Source organism: Calliphora vicina, chromosome 2, assembly GCF_958450345.1.
Source record: "Calliphora vicina chromosome 2, idCalVici1.1, whole genome shotgun sequence".
Classification (NCBI taxonomy): Eukaryota; Metazoa; Arthropoda; class Insecta; order Diptera; family Calliphoridae; genus Calliphora; species Calliphora vicina.
The window spans coordinates 68,776,801-68,792,871 of NC_088781.1; the positions used below are offsets into that span (position 1 = coordinate 68,776,801).

Sequence of the window (16,071 nt, forward strand, 5' to 3'; positions counted from 1 at the left end):
TTTAATTTCAAATTTATTATTGGAAATTATACGCCTAAAATATGCTTCAAACAAATTTAAATAAGTAAAAATTTGAAAAATATGAACTTTTAGTTTTGTGCAGAAACATAAAATGACAGAGTAATACAAAATTGATCGAAAAAAATATACAGAGGTTCTCATGAAGCATAGAGTAAAGTAGTACTTTTAGTTTTACTCGATTACTTCGATTTAGTGAAATAACTGTCGATATTCTTAAAGTTATAACTTCGAAACATCATAAATATTGTTGTTCTCAGGAATATAATACTATTTCTTTAACAAATTCAACAGAAAACTTTTTTGGGTCAATAATATTAATTGACTATTGACGATAAATATTATACTTTTATTCAAAATTGGAATAATATGCATATAATAATGTATTTTAAAGTGAAATATAACAAAATATGCAAAATCTGTAAAATATCGATACTATTTTAAAGCAATATATGTGAATCGGTCAAATAATTTTTCATGCATTTACTTATAAATGCATGAAAAACAAAAACATGGTCCTAGAGTTTAATAAAAATATTAGTCATTTCCAAATGTATAAACAAATTAATTTAATAAAATCTTAATTTGGAGCAATATTTGAGTGCGATCAATGGGACCGTTGATGTTTGTCATACACATTTTGAAACAAAAAACTGCTACCTATTTATATATGTATTTAATTATATTTTACTAAATTTTGTCTAGGAATATTAATAACTTATTGTTTTATTTGCGCAACCTAATGTCAGGAGCGAATCTAGATCAAGTATTTGAGGGAAAATTTTCTTTCTCTTTCACCTCCTTTGATCCGCGCCTGCCTAATATACATATATACATTATTTAATTTTTAGTGTCATTGTTTATGTTCAACATTATATATTCATATGTTTGAAAAACTTGCAACATTAAGATATAAAAATGTAAAAAAAAACGTAAAAATATTTAGAAAGTTAAGAACAGTATTCAAATTTGATATGAAATTTTATACGCTGCAATATCTTGTATTGTGGACTACTTGTCACTTGAAATACAATATTAGAAAATAAACAATATTAGAGAAGGTTTAAACTTCTGTAAAGTATTGTTATTTAATACTGTCAAGTGTGAAAATATTTTAGTTACATTTCTAAAAGGAAATAAAATTTCTAATATTATTTTAACACTTAATACGTCAGGTGAGAGCGTCTCGACAACAAAAACAATATTTATTATTTGTAAAATGATTTTCAATGTCAAAAATCATATTTTTTAACAGTTTAGTTTCAAGAATGTAAAATTTAACTGAATGTTTTTAAAACAGTTTATGGATTCAATATCTATAGATGTTAAGCTCCAAGTTAAGTAGCATTTGTTATATTAATAATTGAGGACGTTTGCAGGATTGTATAAGAAATTCTTATTTATCAGTTTAATGCCAGCAGATTTTATCACAGCTAATATTTTTAACTTTTTTTGAGTACAACAGAAACTTGACAATTTAATCATAAATATTTTGTATTAAAGTTGTTAAATAGTTTTAAAAAATACCTACTATAATGTTCGACAAAAATTTGAAGAAAAAAAAGTTGAATATGGTCTCTATTTGGAAATTAAAATAAGACATCCCTGCAAGAAATGACTGATGGAAACTAACACACTAGCAATTTATTTACCAACATATGCATAACACTACAGAAGTTGGAAAGAGAAAACAATAGTTGGAAAGAGAAAACAAGTCACACATACATGTAAGTTTCCATCAGTTTTTTCCCGATGCCCTTAATAAAATTATGGGAACTACTGATGTATAAACCCATCAGCACTACCCATCAGATGATGCATCAAATGACTGTCACTGTTCTTGTATGGAAGTCTAAAGAAAATATTTATTTATTTTATTTTTAACTCAGAAACATTTAAGGCTTAGTACATATGTATGTATGTAATTTTTTCAAATATTTTATGAACATCCTTAAATAGTAAACTAAAAAACTAATAAATTTTAAGCATAAATTTATAACCGATTATGGGTTATTTGCGAGTTGGTAGAAAATAATAAATGAATAAAAAAAATTGTACTCAAAATTCGTAGATTTTAAAATCGTAAACAGCTTTAAACTGTTACAATTAAATTGCACGTTCCTGGCTTAATAAACTGTTAAAAACACGGTTTTTTGTGAAAATATTTCGAAAACTAACCGTGTTATGCATTATTTGTATTCAGCGTTCCAAAATTATATATTCGGCTGTGCCGAATCTTATATACCATTCACCAAATTATACTTTAAAATAAATTTGTTTAAATATTTTTAGATAAACAAAATTTAATTTTGTTTTTTAATTGTTTTTCAAAATTTTTTTTCCTAATTTTTTTAAAAAAAATTTTTTAAATTTTTTTTTTTAAGTTTTAAATTTTTTTTTTTTGAAAAAAAATTATGAAAAAAAAATATTTTTCCCGATTTTGACTTATTGTAGGTCCAAACTTACTATAGCCTTATCTATATCGTTGCAATGGACTTTGAAATATCTATCATTAGATATCCATATTGTCTATGTGGCACCCTGTCATCATTTATAACATTTTCGTTAACTCCTTTTATAACATTCTTATTCTCTTTAATTACTACTTTTTACTTTTGTCTTTTCCTTTTTCCCTTCGCTGATACTCCGTGTACACGATCTCCCTCATCTTTTATATTTCTTTAAATCATAAGTTACTTTATTGTATTAATTAATAAAATCGTTTAAAATTAACACCACAATATTCTTTTAATGGTAAATAATAATATTACCAAATTGGTGACCCCGACGTGATCTTGTGGTGTCGCGATAAAGATTTTTTAAATAATTAAAGTCATTAGTTTTTCTGTACGCCATTCTGCCATAACGGTACATATCGACATTTTTCGAATTTTTTAAGTTACAAAATGACTGATCTAAACGACAGTGGCAATCCATCAACTGTTGCGTTATCCGAGTCGACCAACGATACATCTCAACCACGTGCAGAATCACCAGCCTCCGCTAATGTTGCTGTGGTTTACGCACGGCTTCCATTACCACAGATGGCCAGTTCAAACGTTGAATCATGGTTTACAACCATGGACTTCTGGTTCACTGCATCAGGAATTTCGAGCGACAAACAAAAAACAGCAACAGTCTTGGCAGCTTTAGATCCGAGCGTAATTTCGCAATTATCCGAGGTCATTGCTGAGATGCCTCAAAACGAGCGATACGATTACATCCGTAAGAAAATAATTTATCATTTCGCAGACAGCGAGCAGCGCAGACTTAATCGTCTGCTTTCCGAGTTGCCTCTTGGCGACAAAAAGCCATCGGAACTCTACTACGAAATGAAACGCGTTGCTGGTTCTACTCTTGGAGATACCGCTCTCAAAAGTTTATGGATAAAACGACTTCCAGACGTTGTGTAACCTGTGGTTGCTGCATCGAGCGGACCGGCAACTGAATTTACAAGAATCGCAGATTCTATTGTGGATGCCGTGTCAGCTAGGCAAATTAACGTAATCTGAAAACACGAAACTAGCGAAATAGATGAGTTGCGTGCTGCCGTACATAACCTCACAAAAAAATTTGAAAAATTTACAACTCGCTCACGATCACGCAGTCGTCATCAGACTCGTAATCCATCACGTATTCGTGCCCGTTATCAATCCCCTAATAACGCAGCTGGTGAGGGCAGTTCTAACTCTACCACCAACGAATGCTGGTATCACCAAAAACATGGCCGTAATGCACAAAAATGTAGATCTCCATGCCGCCACAAACGTGGTTCTGTCAGCACTGTAACATCCAGTGCCGTTCAACAGTCAGCCTGAAGCCAGAAGATCGTGGTAGAAAGCAGCGGAGATTCTACTACGAAAACACTTTTCCGCCTACAGGTAAAAGACCTACAAACTAAACAAACGTTTTTAGTTGATACAGGTGCGGACGTGTCCGTCCTACCACTTGCTTTAAAATCAGCCGATATTAAACCTACCGCCACGAAACTCTACACAGCAAACGGCTTACCTATCAAAGTTCTCGGGCTGAAGCGAATTGTTTTAAATCTTGGACTGAAACGAACTTTCGAGTGGCCTTTTTTAATCGCAGACGTCACGACTCCAATCATAGGTGCAGATTTTTTGCGATTTTACGATCTGTTAATTGATTTGCGCCGCAATCGTCTAATCGAAACAATGACGGAGAACAATCCGACTCCAGTAGCCTTCTCCGATTTGAGGACTGCAGAGATTCATACATCTGATACGTTTCATAACATTTTACGTGATTTTGCCGACATTACGAAGATCGCTCCGTATGGAACTACTACCAAATCCACAATCTTTCATCGAATCGACACGACAGGCCAGCCGGTACATTCCCGAGCACGACGTTTATCTCCCGAAAAATTGTCTGCAGCACGAGCTGAATTCGACGTACTTACAAAAGCTGGAATTTGCCAACCGTCTAGCAGTAACTGGTCTAGTCCGTTGCACATGGTACAAAAAGCCAATGGCACATGGAGACCATGTGGCGATTACAGGGCATTAAATGCACAAACCATCCGTGACCGATACCCGCTCCCGTACTTGTCGGATTTTACTAGTAACCTCTACGGTAAGAAAATTTTTTCAAAAATAGACCTCCAAAAGGCCTTCCACCAGGTCCCGGTCCACCCTGAAGACGTTGGATAAACCGCCATAACAACACCTTTCGGCCTCTACGAGTTCAAATTCATGACATTTGGACTCTGCAACGCGGCGCAGACCTTTCAAAGACTCATTAACGAGGTGCTGCGGGGTTTGGATTTTGCTTTCGCATACATTGACGACATCTGTGTAGCGTCAACATCAGTCGAACAACACCGAAACGACCTAATAGAAGTTTTTAAAAGATTACGAGCTAACAATTTAGCCATAAACGTTGATAAGTGCGAGTTTGGTAGAACCGAGCTAAAATTCCTAGGTCATTATGTTACCGGAGATGGTATACGACCACTTCCAGAGCGAGTTGAAGCGATCCACAGCTTTCCAAAACCTACGCTGGCTAAGGAATTAAAACGATTTATCGCTACACTTAATTTTTACAAGCGGTTCTTGCCAAACGCAACTATAAATCAAGCGAAACTTCAAGCACTGATAAAAGGCAATGTTAAAAATGATTGCACAGTACTTGAATGGACACCTGAAACGGAGGCTGCCTTCATAAAATGCAAAGATGAATTAGGCAACGCTGCACTCTTGGCACACCCAGCGAAAAATGCAGACTTAGCACTGTATGTGGATGCATCTAACACAGCAGTTGGCGCTGCTCTCCATCAGAGTTTAAATGGTGCACTTCAGCCCCTTGGATTTTATTCAAAAAAATTGACGAACTCCCAACAAAAATATAGCACTTACGACCGTGAGCTAACTGCGATGTATCAAGGTATTAGCCATTTTCGATACATGCTGGAAGGAAGAAAGTGTTACATCGTAACTGATCACCGACCATTAGTCTACGCATTTCATCAAAAAGCTGAAAAAGCATCGCCACGCAGGGCTCGGCAATTAGACTACATCGGGCAATTCACCACGGATATTCGCTACATTCCGGGTGAACAAAATGCAACAGCGGATTTTCTATCTCGTATCCAGTTATTAAATCAAAGCGTCGACTACTCCAGAATTGCCGCAGCGCAGAGAGATGACGAAGAGTTAAAGAATTTACAATCAGGTAGAACCACTAACTCTCTCAAATTATCATCTTTTGCATTTTCAGATTCAGAGCAATATTTGGTTTGCGATACTTCAACAAAAAACATCCGTCCTTTCATTCCAAAATCGTTTCGTAAGCAGATTTTATCAATCGTTCATGGTCTGTCTCACCCTGGAATTCGAGCAACGACAAAATTATTAACTGCCCGTTTTGTCTGGCCATCGATGCGTAAAGATACGGCAAAATTTGTTCGCAGCTGCATCGCATGCCAACGCTCAAAGGTCCAGCGCCATACGAGATCTCATACATCAAAGTACGACCCGCCAAAGGAACGGTTCTCACACATCAATGTGGACATTGTAGGACCATTTCCGCTGTGCGATGGCCAACGATATTGTTTGACAATTATCGACCGGTTTACGAGATGGCCTGAGGCTGTACCAATGCCTGACATGGCAGCCGAAACTGTCGCGAAAGCAATTTTGCATAGCTGGATTGCCAGGTTTGGCGTCCCCGCAAAAATCACATCCGATCGAGGAAGACAATTTGAATCGCATATTTTTGCTGAGTTAACAACTTTAATTGGTGCTTCTCATCTCCGTACGACGCCGTATCATCCTGAGTCGAATGGTATAGTAGAGAGGTGGCACCGCGTATTAAAGGCCGCAATCCTTTGCAGCGATCCAGCAAAATGGGTTCATAGCCTTCCATCGATATTACTTGGTCTACGCGTAGTTTTTAAGCCCGACATTAACGCCTCTCCAGCCGAACTCGTATATGGGACGAATTTAAGAATTCCCGGTGAATTTTTCTGCAACACCAAACCGTCGGTAGCAACAAGTGAAGTCGTGGCTCAGTTTCGAGCAGCAATGCAAAAGCTTCGTCCAACAGACACATCACACCATGCGGAACCGAAAACATTCGTGAGTCCTTCACTAAGTTCGTCGTCTCATGTTTTTGTACGGAACGATTCAATACGCCCTTCGTTAACGCATCCCTATGATGGCCCATTCAGCATTGTGCGAAAAACATCAAAGTATTTCACTATCAATATGGGTACTCGTCACGTCAACATTAACATCGACAGACTCAAGCCAGCTTTTATCGAGTGTTCCGATACAAACATTTTAAACCAAACAAATCAACATCAAACGACACAACCGGATGTTAACGAAAACCAACGACCACAAACTCCTCAACTTTCAACACCGGCACAAAGCAATCCCTTGCAAGCGAATCAACCGTCATCAAGTCAACACAACTCTCCAATATTATCGACAAAAACTACCCGCCACGGCCGCCGTGTTACATTCCCAATAAGGTTCCGGTAGCTTTCATCTAGCCGGGGAGTACTGTGGCACCCTGTCATCATTTATAACATTTTCGTTAACTCCTTTTATAACATTCTTATTCTCTTTAATTACTACTTTTTACTTTTGTCTTTTCCTTTTTCCCTTCGCTGATACTCGGTGTACACGATCTCCCTCATCTTTTATATTTCTTTAAATCATAAGTTACTTTATTGTATTAATTAATAAAATCGTTTAAAATTAACACCACAATATTCTTTTAATGGTAAATAATAATATTACCAAATCTATATTAATGACTTAGTAATCCAGATATAAATCAAAAATAGGTAAAAAATCGAGGTTGTCCCGGTTTTTTGGTCATATCTCCGTTATTTATGGACCGATTTTGCTGATTTTAAATAGCAAACTTCTCGAAAGCATGTCTGACAGAATTATTGAAGATTTGGATCCCGAAGATATCTGGGGTCTTCAGAAAATTGATTTCAACAGACAGACGGACATGGCTTAATGGACTCCGCTATCTATAAGGATCCAGAATATATATACTTTATAGGGTCGGAAATGAAAAATGTAGAAATTACAAACGGAATGACAAACTTATATATACCCTTCTCACGAAGGTGAAGGGTATAATTACGTTTTATCCGAGTTAATCTTTTTGGCTGTCGAGCAGTGTAATTTTTTAATATTCTCTAAACTTGTGAGTTAAGTGGATGATGTTTACAGTGATAAAAATTATCATATAGTACCCTACACCGTGTATATGATTATAAACAGTTTTCTTATGATATGAAACTTATTTGTATTTAATCTTATTTGAATACCAACATTTTAAAGATATTTATGCTCAATATAGTGATTTTAGGAAGAGGGCCTTATATGGGACCTATGACAAATTATGGAGCGATCTCACAAAATTTGGTGGCATGATTTACCCACTATGGGGGTGTAGGGTGTAAATACTTTTTCTTATTCGAGCCCACGGCCTTGTTCGAACATTAATATTGCTTCAAATAATTATTACAATATGTATTATAACAAGTGCTTTATAACTAACCACAGTCAAGTTTAAATATTGTCTGTCACTTCATAAAATATTCAGAAATCTTAAATTTATCTTTTGGTTTAAGATAATCAAGTAAAAACAAAATAAATCAAGTGTTTATAACAATATCAAAATTGTAAATAGATTTATGTAAACATACGAACTTAATGAATATGAAACAAATTAAAAAAAGGAATACCAAATAAAATAAATTATACTAAATCCAAAGTTTAACGAAAATAATCGACATTAACAGCTAATCGTAAACATTTTTTTTTAAACAAAATCAAATAAATTATTGTAAAAGAAAATATGAAAAAAAAATCAGGGTGGTGTAATATGGAATGAATACACACTCCACCAATGGATGTCTACATTAGAATTACAACCCATAAGAACAAGGGGGTACAAAGTAAATAAGCGAACAGTTGTTCAATTTTAAATGGAAAGCGAATTAAATGAAAAATCCACAAAAAATAATCAACTGTCCTTGAAGGAACACAATACATAAGTATGTAGTTGCAGGAGTAGAGAGAGCGAAAGCTAAATGCACTTCAATTGCAGAGTATTGTTGCTGCATTGTGTATACAGGAGAAAACAACCATCTATCTCACTGACATGGATGGCCGCCTGGTGGTAAACAATAAACAGGCCCTCTAAACAAGCAGCTGATCAGAAAATTTAGAGACATGTGTGTTTATGTGAGTGAGTGTCTACATGTTATTTTCCTTTTGGCACTCAACCACAAAAAAGGTGGTTGAAATATTGATTTTTTTTTTCCTCCAAATTTTATGTATTTTGCTTTTGACGTTAAATTCGCTGTCTTATTAAAATTATTTTTGCATTAAATAAATATTCCCTTGCAATTTCCTCATGTCATTTGAAAGCGTCTACATAGTTTTATGCCAAAACAAAAAATTTTATATTTGTCTGGCAGGCATTTAGACACAGGCAATAGCACGGTATGTGTCATACGACCGCACCCAAGGCTGTCAGACACTTAAAAAGTGTATTCCTTCCTTTAATTGAGGAAGTGAACGAAACTTATGTAAATAAAGAAAACGGAATAAATGTACAAACCTGCAATGACTGTATCGTGGAGATTAAATTTGGTACCAGTTTTTGGAAAATCTTTCAATTTCCTATTGGTCAATATGAGTTCTCCACTAAGATGGGCCTCCTCTAGAATGCGTTCTAGAGAACGTGCCAGCTGATGATGGTGACCCAGACCTCCGCCACCTACTCCACCGGCTGGTCCAGTACTAAGGCCGCCTCCAACCACACCCACACTTGTATTGTGGAGCCGATTGTAGACGGCAGCTGTGGCTGCCATCCTCATTTAGACGGATTTTTTATTTAATGTTCTACACCAAAACACACACAATCACACTCGATTTATATGAAAACTACAAGATACACAATCATAAAATCCTTTTACATCAATTTCATTCAAAAATATAATTGCATTTTTCTTAATTTTTTCGCCTTTATTTCCAAATTTTACTTCTTGTATATATTTTAGAAAATATGTACTTCTTTGGCTTTTCTTTAATTCTTATTTATACAAACACAGAATTTCTAAGAATTCTTCTTTAACAAAAGAGGTCGCCGTCGTTTTCATGGAGCGTGCACCTTCAACCGAGAGAAAAATCAAACTGAAACATTGTTGAAAAGAAACAACAGAATTCACCAAAGCGAATTCATATAAGGTGGAGTCAGTCAAACAGCTGATTACTTTTGTTTTGCTTGTTTGGTTCTAGCGTCTGTCAAAACTTGTTTTTATACATATTTCAATATCTACATATTCTATGCTTATTAACAACATATATTTATTTTTTACACAAATAAGTTAAGCCCCCACTATTCAATTATCCACACTATATTAAATGTTAATACACATTTTTACTTTTAATTTATTTTTTTGACATTTGATAAGACCAATTGTTGTTTTTCTAGAATTGCCACCACATAGTTTGAATTCACCTCGCTAATTCACTAAATTATGCAGTACTGCCAGATGTAAAAAAAGAATTCAGTTACATTTCTACAATAAAATTAAATAATCGTTAATTACACTAGTTTACAAGGTTTTTGTTCATAATGTGAAACATGTACCATGAATTTTATCAGACATTGCAAACAAATTGATAAAAACTATGTTCAATAACTAAAAGTTGTTACTAGTTAGTAACAATTGTTACTGGAAAAGCGTTCATTAACCCGGCAATTCCCAGTGTCACCTACAGGTGACACAGATTAACAGTAGTTTTAAACATAGAAACAGATATCACTGATAAATATTGATATTATTTATATACAGACAAGATCCTGTTTTATATCTGATTTTATTTTGGCAACGCTAGAATTTTATTAACTAGGGGATTTTTAAAAATCTTTAAGCAGTGTTTTTGATTTTAACATACTGGTGTGTGTCTTATGATAAATAAGTTGTTATAGAAATGCCAAATGGTTAAGTATCACAATAATTTATTTTAATAAATACTGCTAGATATTCAGGCTAACAATATCAGCAAGTATTTTTAGAAAATTATTTTTTCTCTGCCCAGTGTCACCTATTGGTGACCCCTCTATAAAATCGGAACTAGCTATATTTTTTTTTATTTTAAACATATTTATAGTGTAAACTAGACGTATTTTTACTATTTTTTATAAAAACAAATTGTTTCTCCTTTTGGCGAGGGTATGGGAATTGCCGGGTTAACTCAAAAAACTTGCAAGTAGAGAAAAAATCAAGAGTGTATACATTTTAGAGAGTGAAAAAATGTGAAAAAAAGAATTTTCAATAAAATTGAAGAAAATGTGAGTATTTATACATTTTAAAAGGAATAAAATAAGAAAATTGTGTGCATAAAACAATTGTTACTGGAAAAGTGTTCATTTACTTTTTACTATTTTTGAGAATTTAAGAAGGTAATTTTGTAAATTTTGATTTTATTCTCTCGTTGCAAGTATTTACTGGGAAAGTAAATAAACAGACCTAAAATATTTGTTTTCAAAAAATGCATTCATGATGCAAATGCATTTTTCATATGCACTTTAGGAAATGTTCTCCCTGTAAAATTATAAATACTTTCAAATAATCTTAAAAAGTGTACCGCCATTTTCTCAATCTCTGTTTTTTTTTATGGTGACGAAAAACGATAACCAGAGATTGAGAAAATGGGGGTTAAATTGATTAAACAACCAAATTAATATGAGTATGTGACGGGAAGTCTTAGACCCAATGTTTGGTTATCTTTTTTTGTAACGATATACTTCCAATTAACATAATTTTTGTATTAGAACAGTCAGTATATCGTGTGTTACAAAAAACAAATTTTACAGGAGAGCTTTATTATTAAATTTTTTTACTTTGGCTGGTATCATCAATACCAAATTTTAAATGTGATACCATAACCGATTTAGTAAATTAAATTTCACATACGTTAAAATTAACTTATGTAGTAATATTTCCATATCGGAATATCGGTATAACATACTAGAAAAGAAAATATCCTTTTTTCTCTATGTGATCTATTATACTTTGAAAGATATTAAAGTTTCAATTTTTAAATTTCCGACTTCTACCAAGACTTTATATTGTTTTTGGAAATATATTTTGTAATAGTTGTCCAAATTTTTTATAAAAAATTCGCTTATTTGTAATAAGATCCAAACTAACATGTAAAACTTGTTTCCAATATCAAGTCGTGAAATAAGGTCGGATTAAGGATACAAAATTGTTTAGTATTTAAGTACAGACTTGCTTGTACACGGCAAATTGGTTTGTTTTTTCATTCATATTTTTGAAAATGAAAAACAGACTTGCGCAACTAAATTGTCTAGTATGAAAGGGGTCTAAATATTAAATACTTATTAATAAATAGGCAATTGTTGAAAATAGGGATTTTTGTTATTAACCCTAGAAAGATAATCATATCATAAAATTTGCGCATGCTTTTTGGAAAGCTAATTGTGGCATTTTGTTGATTAATTTAAAATAAACTAATTATTATCAGGAAAAACAGAAGTACAACTTCAGTAGAATATTTTGAAAGACTAAACGAATTTTTAAAATTTATTCACAAATTATAATAAAAATATTGTTACGAATTTGCATTAGCTATTTGAATTTAACGGTCGGTAACGAATGCCTGCAACATTCGTCATGTTTATAAACATGTCCATCGGTAGAAGCTTCTACTTATCAACAATGTTGATAGCACGCAGTTATTATCATTGTTTGTAAGTATGGCAACACTAAATGTGTTTTGGTTTTGTCAGTTAAGAACTTTAATTGTGCTACTCGAAGGAAGATGGCGCTGTATAAATAGTGACAGAGGTTGTACAGGTGGCGTTGATATTACAACAAGTACAACATTGTGTTTTATTTTGCTTGAGTCAAAAGCAGCTTATTAAAACAAAAATTTGTGAAAGAAACAAAATTAATAATCCAAAATTTGTGAAAAGAAACAAAAATAATAAAAAATTAAGACACCTTTCACACTCTTGCCTAACCAAACAGCATGCAAAATTTTTTTCTCCTTAATGCGTCAGTCGCAGGAATTAAGACTCTGTCCGTCCAGTACATGGACAATTTTGCACTAAGATCTTGGCCTACAAACATATAAGATTCATACGAGACCATCATATGCTTCGTTCATTCGCCGAGAGGACTCTAGAGCTGTTGGAAACTGACCGTATTTTTTATCGCAAAATTGTGTTAAGTGATGAGACTAATGCATTAAACACATTGAAGACAACAGGCTTCCGACTTCAATCTGTCAAAAATAAAATAAACACGTTTATATGAAGACGATTCTTTTGACGACAGCATAACCACAAAGTATTGTTACGAAATTGTACTTGAATTCAAATATAACGATTTTAACGGTTGATTTAAAAGTAGCATAATGCTTTCAAGTAACAGTGCTGTAAAACTGTAACATATCTGTGGGCATTGTTAAATAAAAGCTTTCAGTTGATTTGATTGTAAGTTGGCAACGCTGTATTCGAGTTCGAATAATCAGTTAAAGAACATTGTAGAAAGTACACCACAGATGGCGTATGATCTAGAATATTCGAACTTTGACAGTTAAAGAGCTTTCTAGATGGTAATGCAGTGTTATAAATAGTGGCAGAGGTTGCAGTCGTTAGTGAGTTTATCAGAGACGCTTTTCGAATAAACATCATCTAAGTGCCTTAAAGTGTGTTGTGTTTTTCAAGTAAATTCGTGTACATTATACATTGTGTCTGTGATTCTGAGAATTTATAAACGTGTATAAAAAACATTGAGTGGCTATTTAATTCTGTTGTTGTACATTTTAAAGAAATAAAGAGTTGTTACAATTTTCAAACTACTAAACGGCTTTTATTTGCAATCAAAAGTATCCGGTTTATTTAAAGGAAATAAACCAGCGTTTTAAAAAGGTTAAAACGTAACAGTATATATATATATACTTTGTGGCATAACTTCACGGCAACACGACTTCTGTTGCTGCTGCTGTCCAATTAGGCTCAAGGCGAATTCATACAAGGTGGTGTCAGTTCTACAAAAACAACGATTGGTCTTAACAAATGTCAAAAAACCAAAGTGAAAAATTAAACAAATAAGTATTTTAACTTAATATAGTGTAGATAATTCAATAGTGAGGGCTTTACTTATTTATGTAAACAATAAATATTTTGTTAATAAGCTTAGAATATGTAGATATTTAAATATAAAAACAAGCTATGACAGTTGTTAGAACCAAAAAGCGAAAAAAAAATTATCAGCTGTTTGACTGACTCCACCTTGTATAAATTCGCCTTGATTAGGCTATTTTTGTCAACTGCAAAAAAGAAATAGTGTTGCGAATATAATAAAAAATGTAAATCAAATTAGTGCTTTAAAAATATATATTTTTTACTTAATTAACCCTGAAGCCACTCGATCAAGTTATTCTTGATAGTCTTTTACATATACTGGTTGTCAAAATTTACAAAAATTTAAAGCTGCAACTTGAAATTAAATATATTGAATTTCTAAGGAAATCCATTTAATGAACTTGAACCTAAATAATTAATAATATTAATCAGGAATAAACGTTGGACAAAATAACCACTAATAATCTAAAATAATTTTGTTTATTAAAACTAATTAAAAAATCGTTCAGTCTTTTAAAAATTAATTTAACACAACTTAAATTTATTTAGCATAACTTTAAATTTATTTTTTATTAAAAAAGAAACAGAAACAACACGTTCAGCTGAAGTGGGATTAACTGTTAAAATTGCATTGTATAAAAGATTTAATTTATTTTAACTTTTTGAAAATTGGTCCAAATAACCAAAACCTTGTTTTCAGTCGCTAGTTCTTGCAAAATTAGATCTTTTGTGTGAATTATGAACTTAATTTAATGTTAAACTGAGCCGAGCTTTCGCAAAAAAACGAAAACGAACCTTAAGAAATAATGACAATGTCGCGCGAGTTGTTAATCAACCCAGACCTACTTTGCAACTTGGTCTTGATGTATAATTTGTTAATGGCATTCAACATAAAATTATGACACACATTTAGACGAACAGTGTTGTTTTTTTTTTAAATTTCGCCAGGGATTCATGATGGTAGTGAAAGGGTTAAAAGAGAGTGTTAAATTGTTGTGTAAATTTAAATAAATAAAGATTTGTTATTAATTTTAAACTACTGAACGCGTTTTATTTGCAATTAAAGTAATACGTTTTATTTAACCCATTATTTCCCAGCCGGTAATTTCACTTACCAGCTCTTTAAAAAGCTCGAAAGCTAATAATATATAAAAAAGTGAACTTTTCTTTCAATTATGTTTTAATATAATGTTTTTTACAAAAACAATTTGGAGGATATACATTAGAGTGTCCCTTAGAATTAAATTTTTTGAAATGTTGAAACGGTACCCCCTGAAAACTTTCGTAATGACCTAAAATACCACCAAAAAACTGTTTAGTTTCTTCTAAGTTTTGAGGTGCATTTACAAAGGGGAAAAATGCATTTTTTGTCAGTTTTTTAAAAAATTTAGCTATTAAGTAATTACTTTTGCAATTTAATTTAAAAGAATCGAAATGTGTACGTAATTGTCGTTCTAATCTATATACATATATAAAAATGAAATGGTCCATGTATGTAATGGCATCACGTGAGAGCGGCTGGAGCGATTTGGCTGATTTTTTTTTATTCGATTCGAAATTTTCAGGAGAAGGTTTCTAAAAAAAATTCAAAAATTCCGGGTAAAACTCGAATTTTTTTATATTTTTAGTCAGTCAACTTTAATAAAAAAGATGCCTAAAGTAAGCAGATAGATATTTTAGATATTTTATTTGCAAATAAATAAGAACAGACAGGTTTATGTGGGTTGGTGAAACTTGAAGAACTAACATTAATAAATGCAACCGAGCGAAGCCGGGGCGGTCAACTACTGAGATATAAAAGACAAAAATTGGTTAAAAAATGTTAATGTTATTAAAAAATCGCCAGGCCACTAGAACAAGAAATGTAGGAACAAAATTAACATATTTTGAGAAATATTAAAACAAAAGTTTATTCTTACTTAAAATATATCCATATTTACTTGTGTATGAGTTTTTATCTTCATAGGAAACAGTTAACCTATTCGCTGGTATAACCAAAAAAATATTTTTTTTAACGGCAGTTTCAAAACTCCAATTTCATATTTTTAAAAATTTTGTTAAACAAATTTCAGAATTTTTTGATTATCACATGCGGTTTTATTGACAACATAATAGGAAATAAAAATGTGAAAAAAATATGTCAATACCTCCTACAGTTTTCCCGTACCTGCGATATAAATTTTGCAATTTTCGAGAAAAACTAATTTTTGGGTCATATTTTGGCGAATGAGCACAATTTCCTTACTGTTATTAATTTTAAGTAAAATCTGTTCAGAATATTATAGGTCAGGTATTTCTAAATATAGTCTGAAAGTTTGCCTAAAATCGGAAAACGTTAACCCTTAAATCGTGAAGGTCAAAGGTCAAATT

The 16,071-nt window shown here is 32.6% G+C and overlaps 1 protein-coding gene across 2 annotated transcripts in view; it reads right to left on the reverse strand.

Annotated features, from left to right (window-relative positions):
• The window catches only part of Lrch (Leucine-rich-repeats and calponin homology domain protein), a 52,634-nt gene extending 42,935 nt beyond the window's left edge, over positions 1-9,699 (reverse strand). For both annotated transcript variants that reach the window (XM_065501047.1, XM_065501046.1), the window contains exon 1: positions 9,136-9,699. In XM_065501047.1, the coding sequence (XP_065357119.1) occupies positions 9,136-9,394 (259 nt within the window). In that variant the 5' untranslated portion in view covers positions 9,395-9,699. The remainder of the gene's footprint in view (positions 1-9,135) is intronic.
• Positions 9,700-16,071: the final 6,372 nt, after the last annotated feature.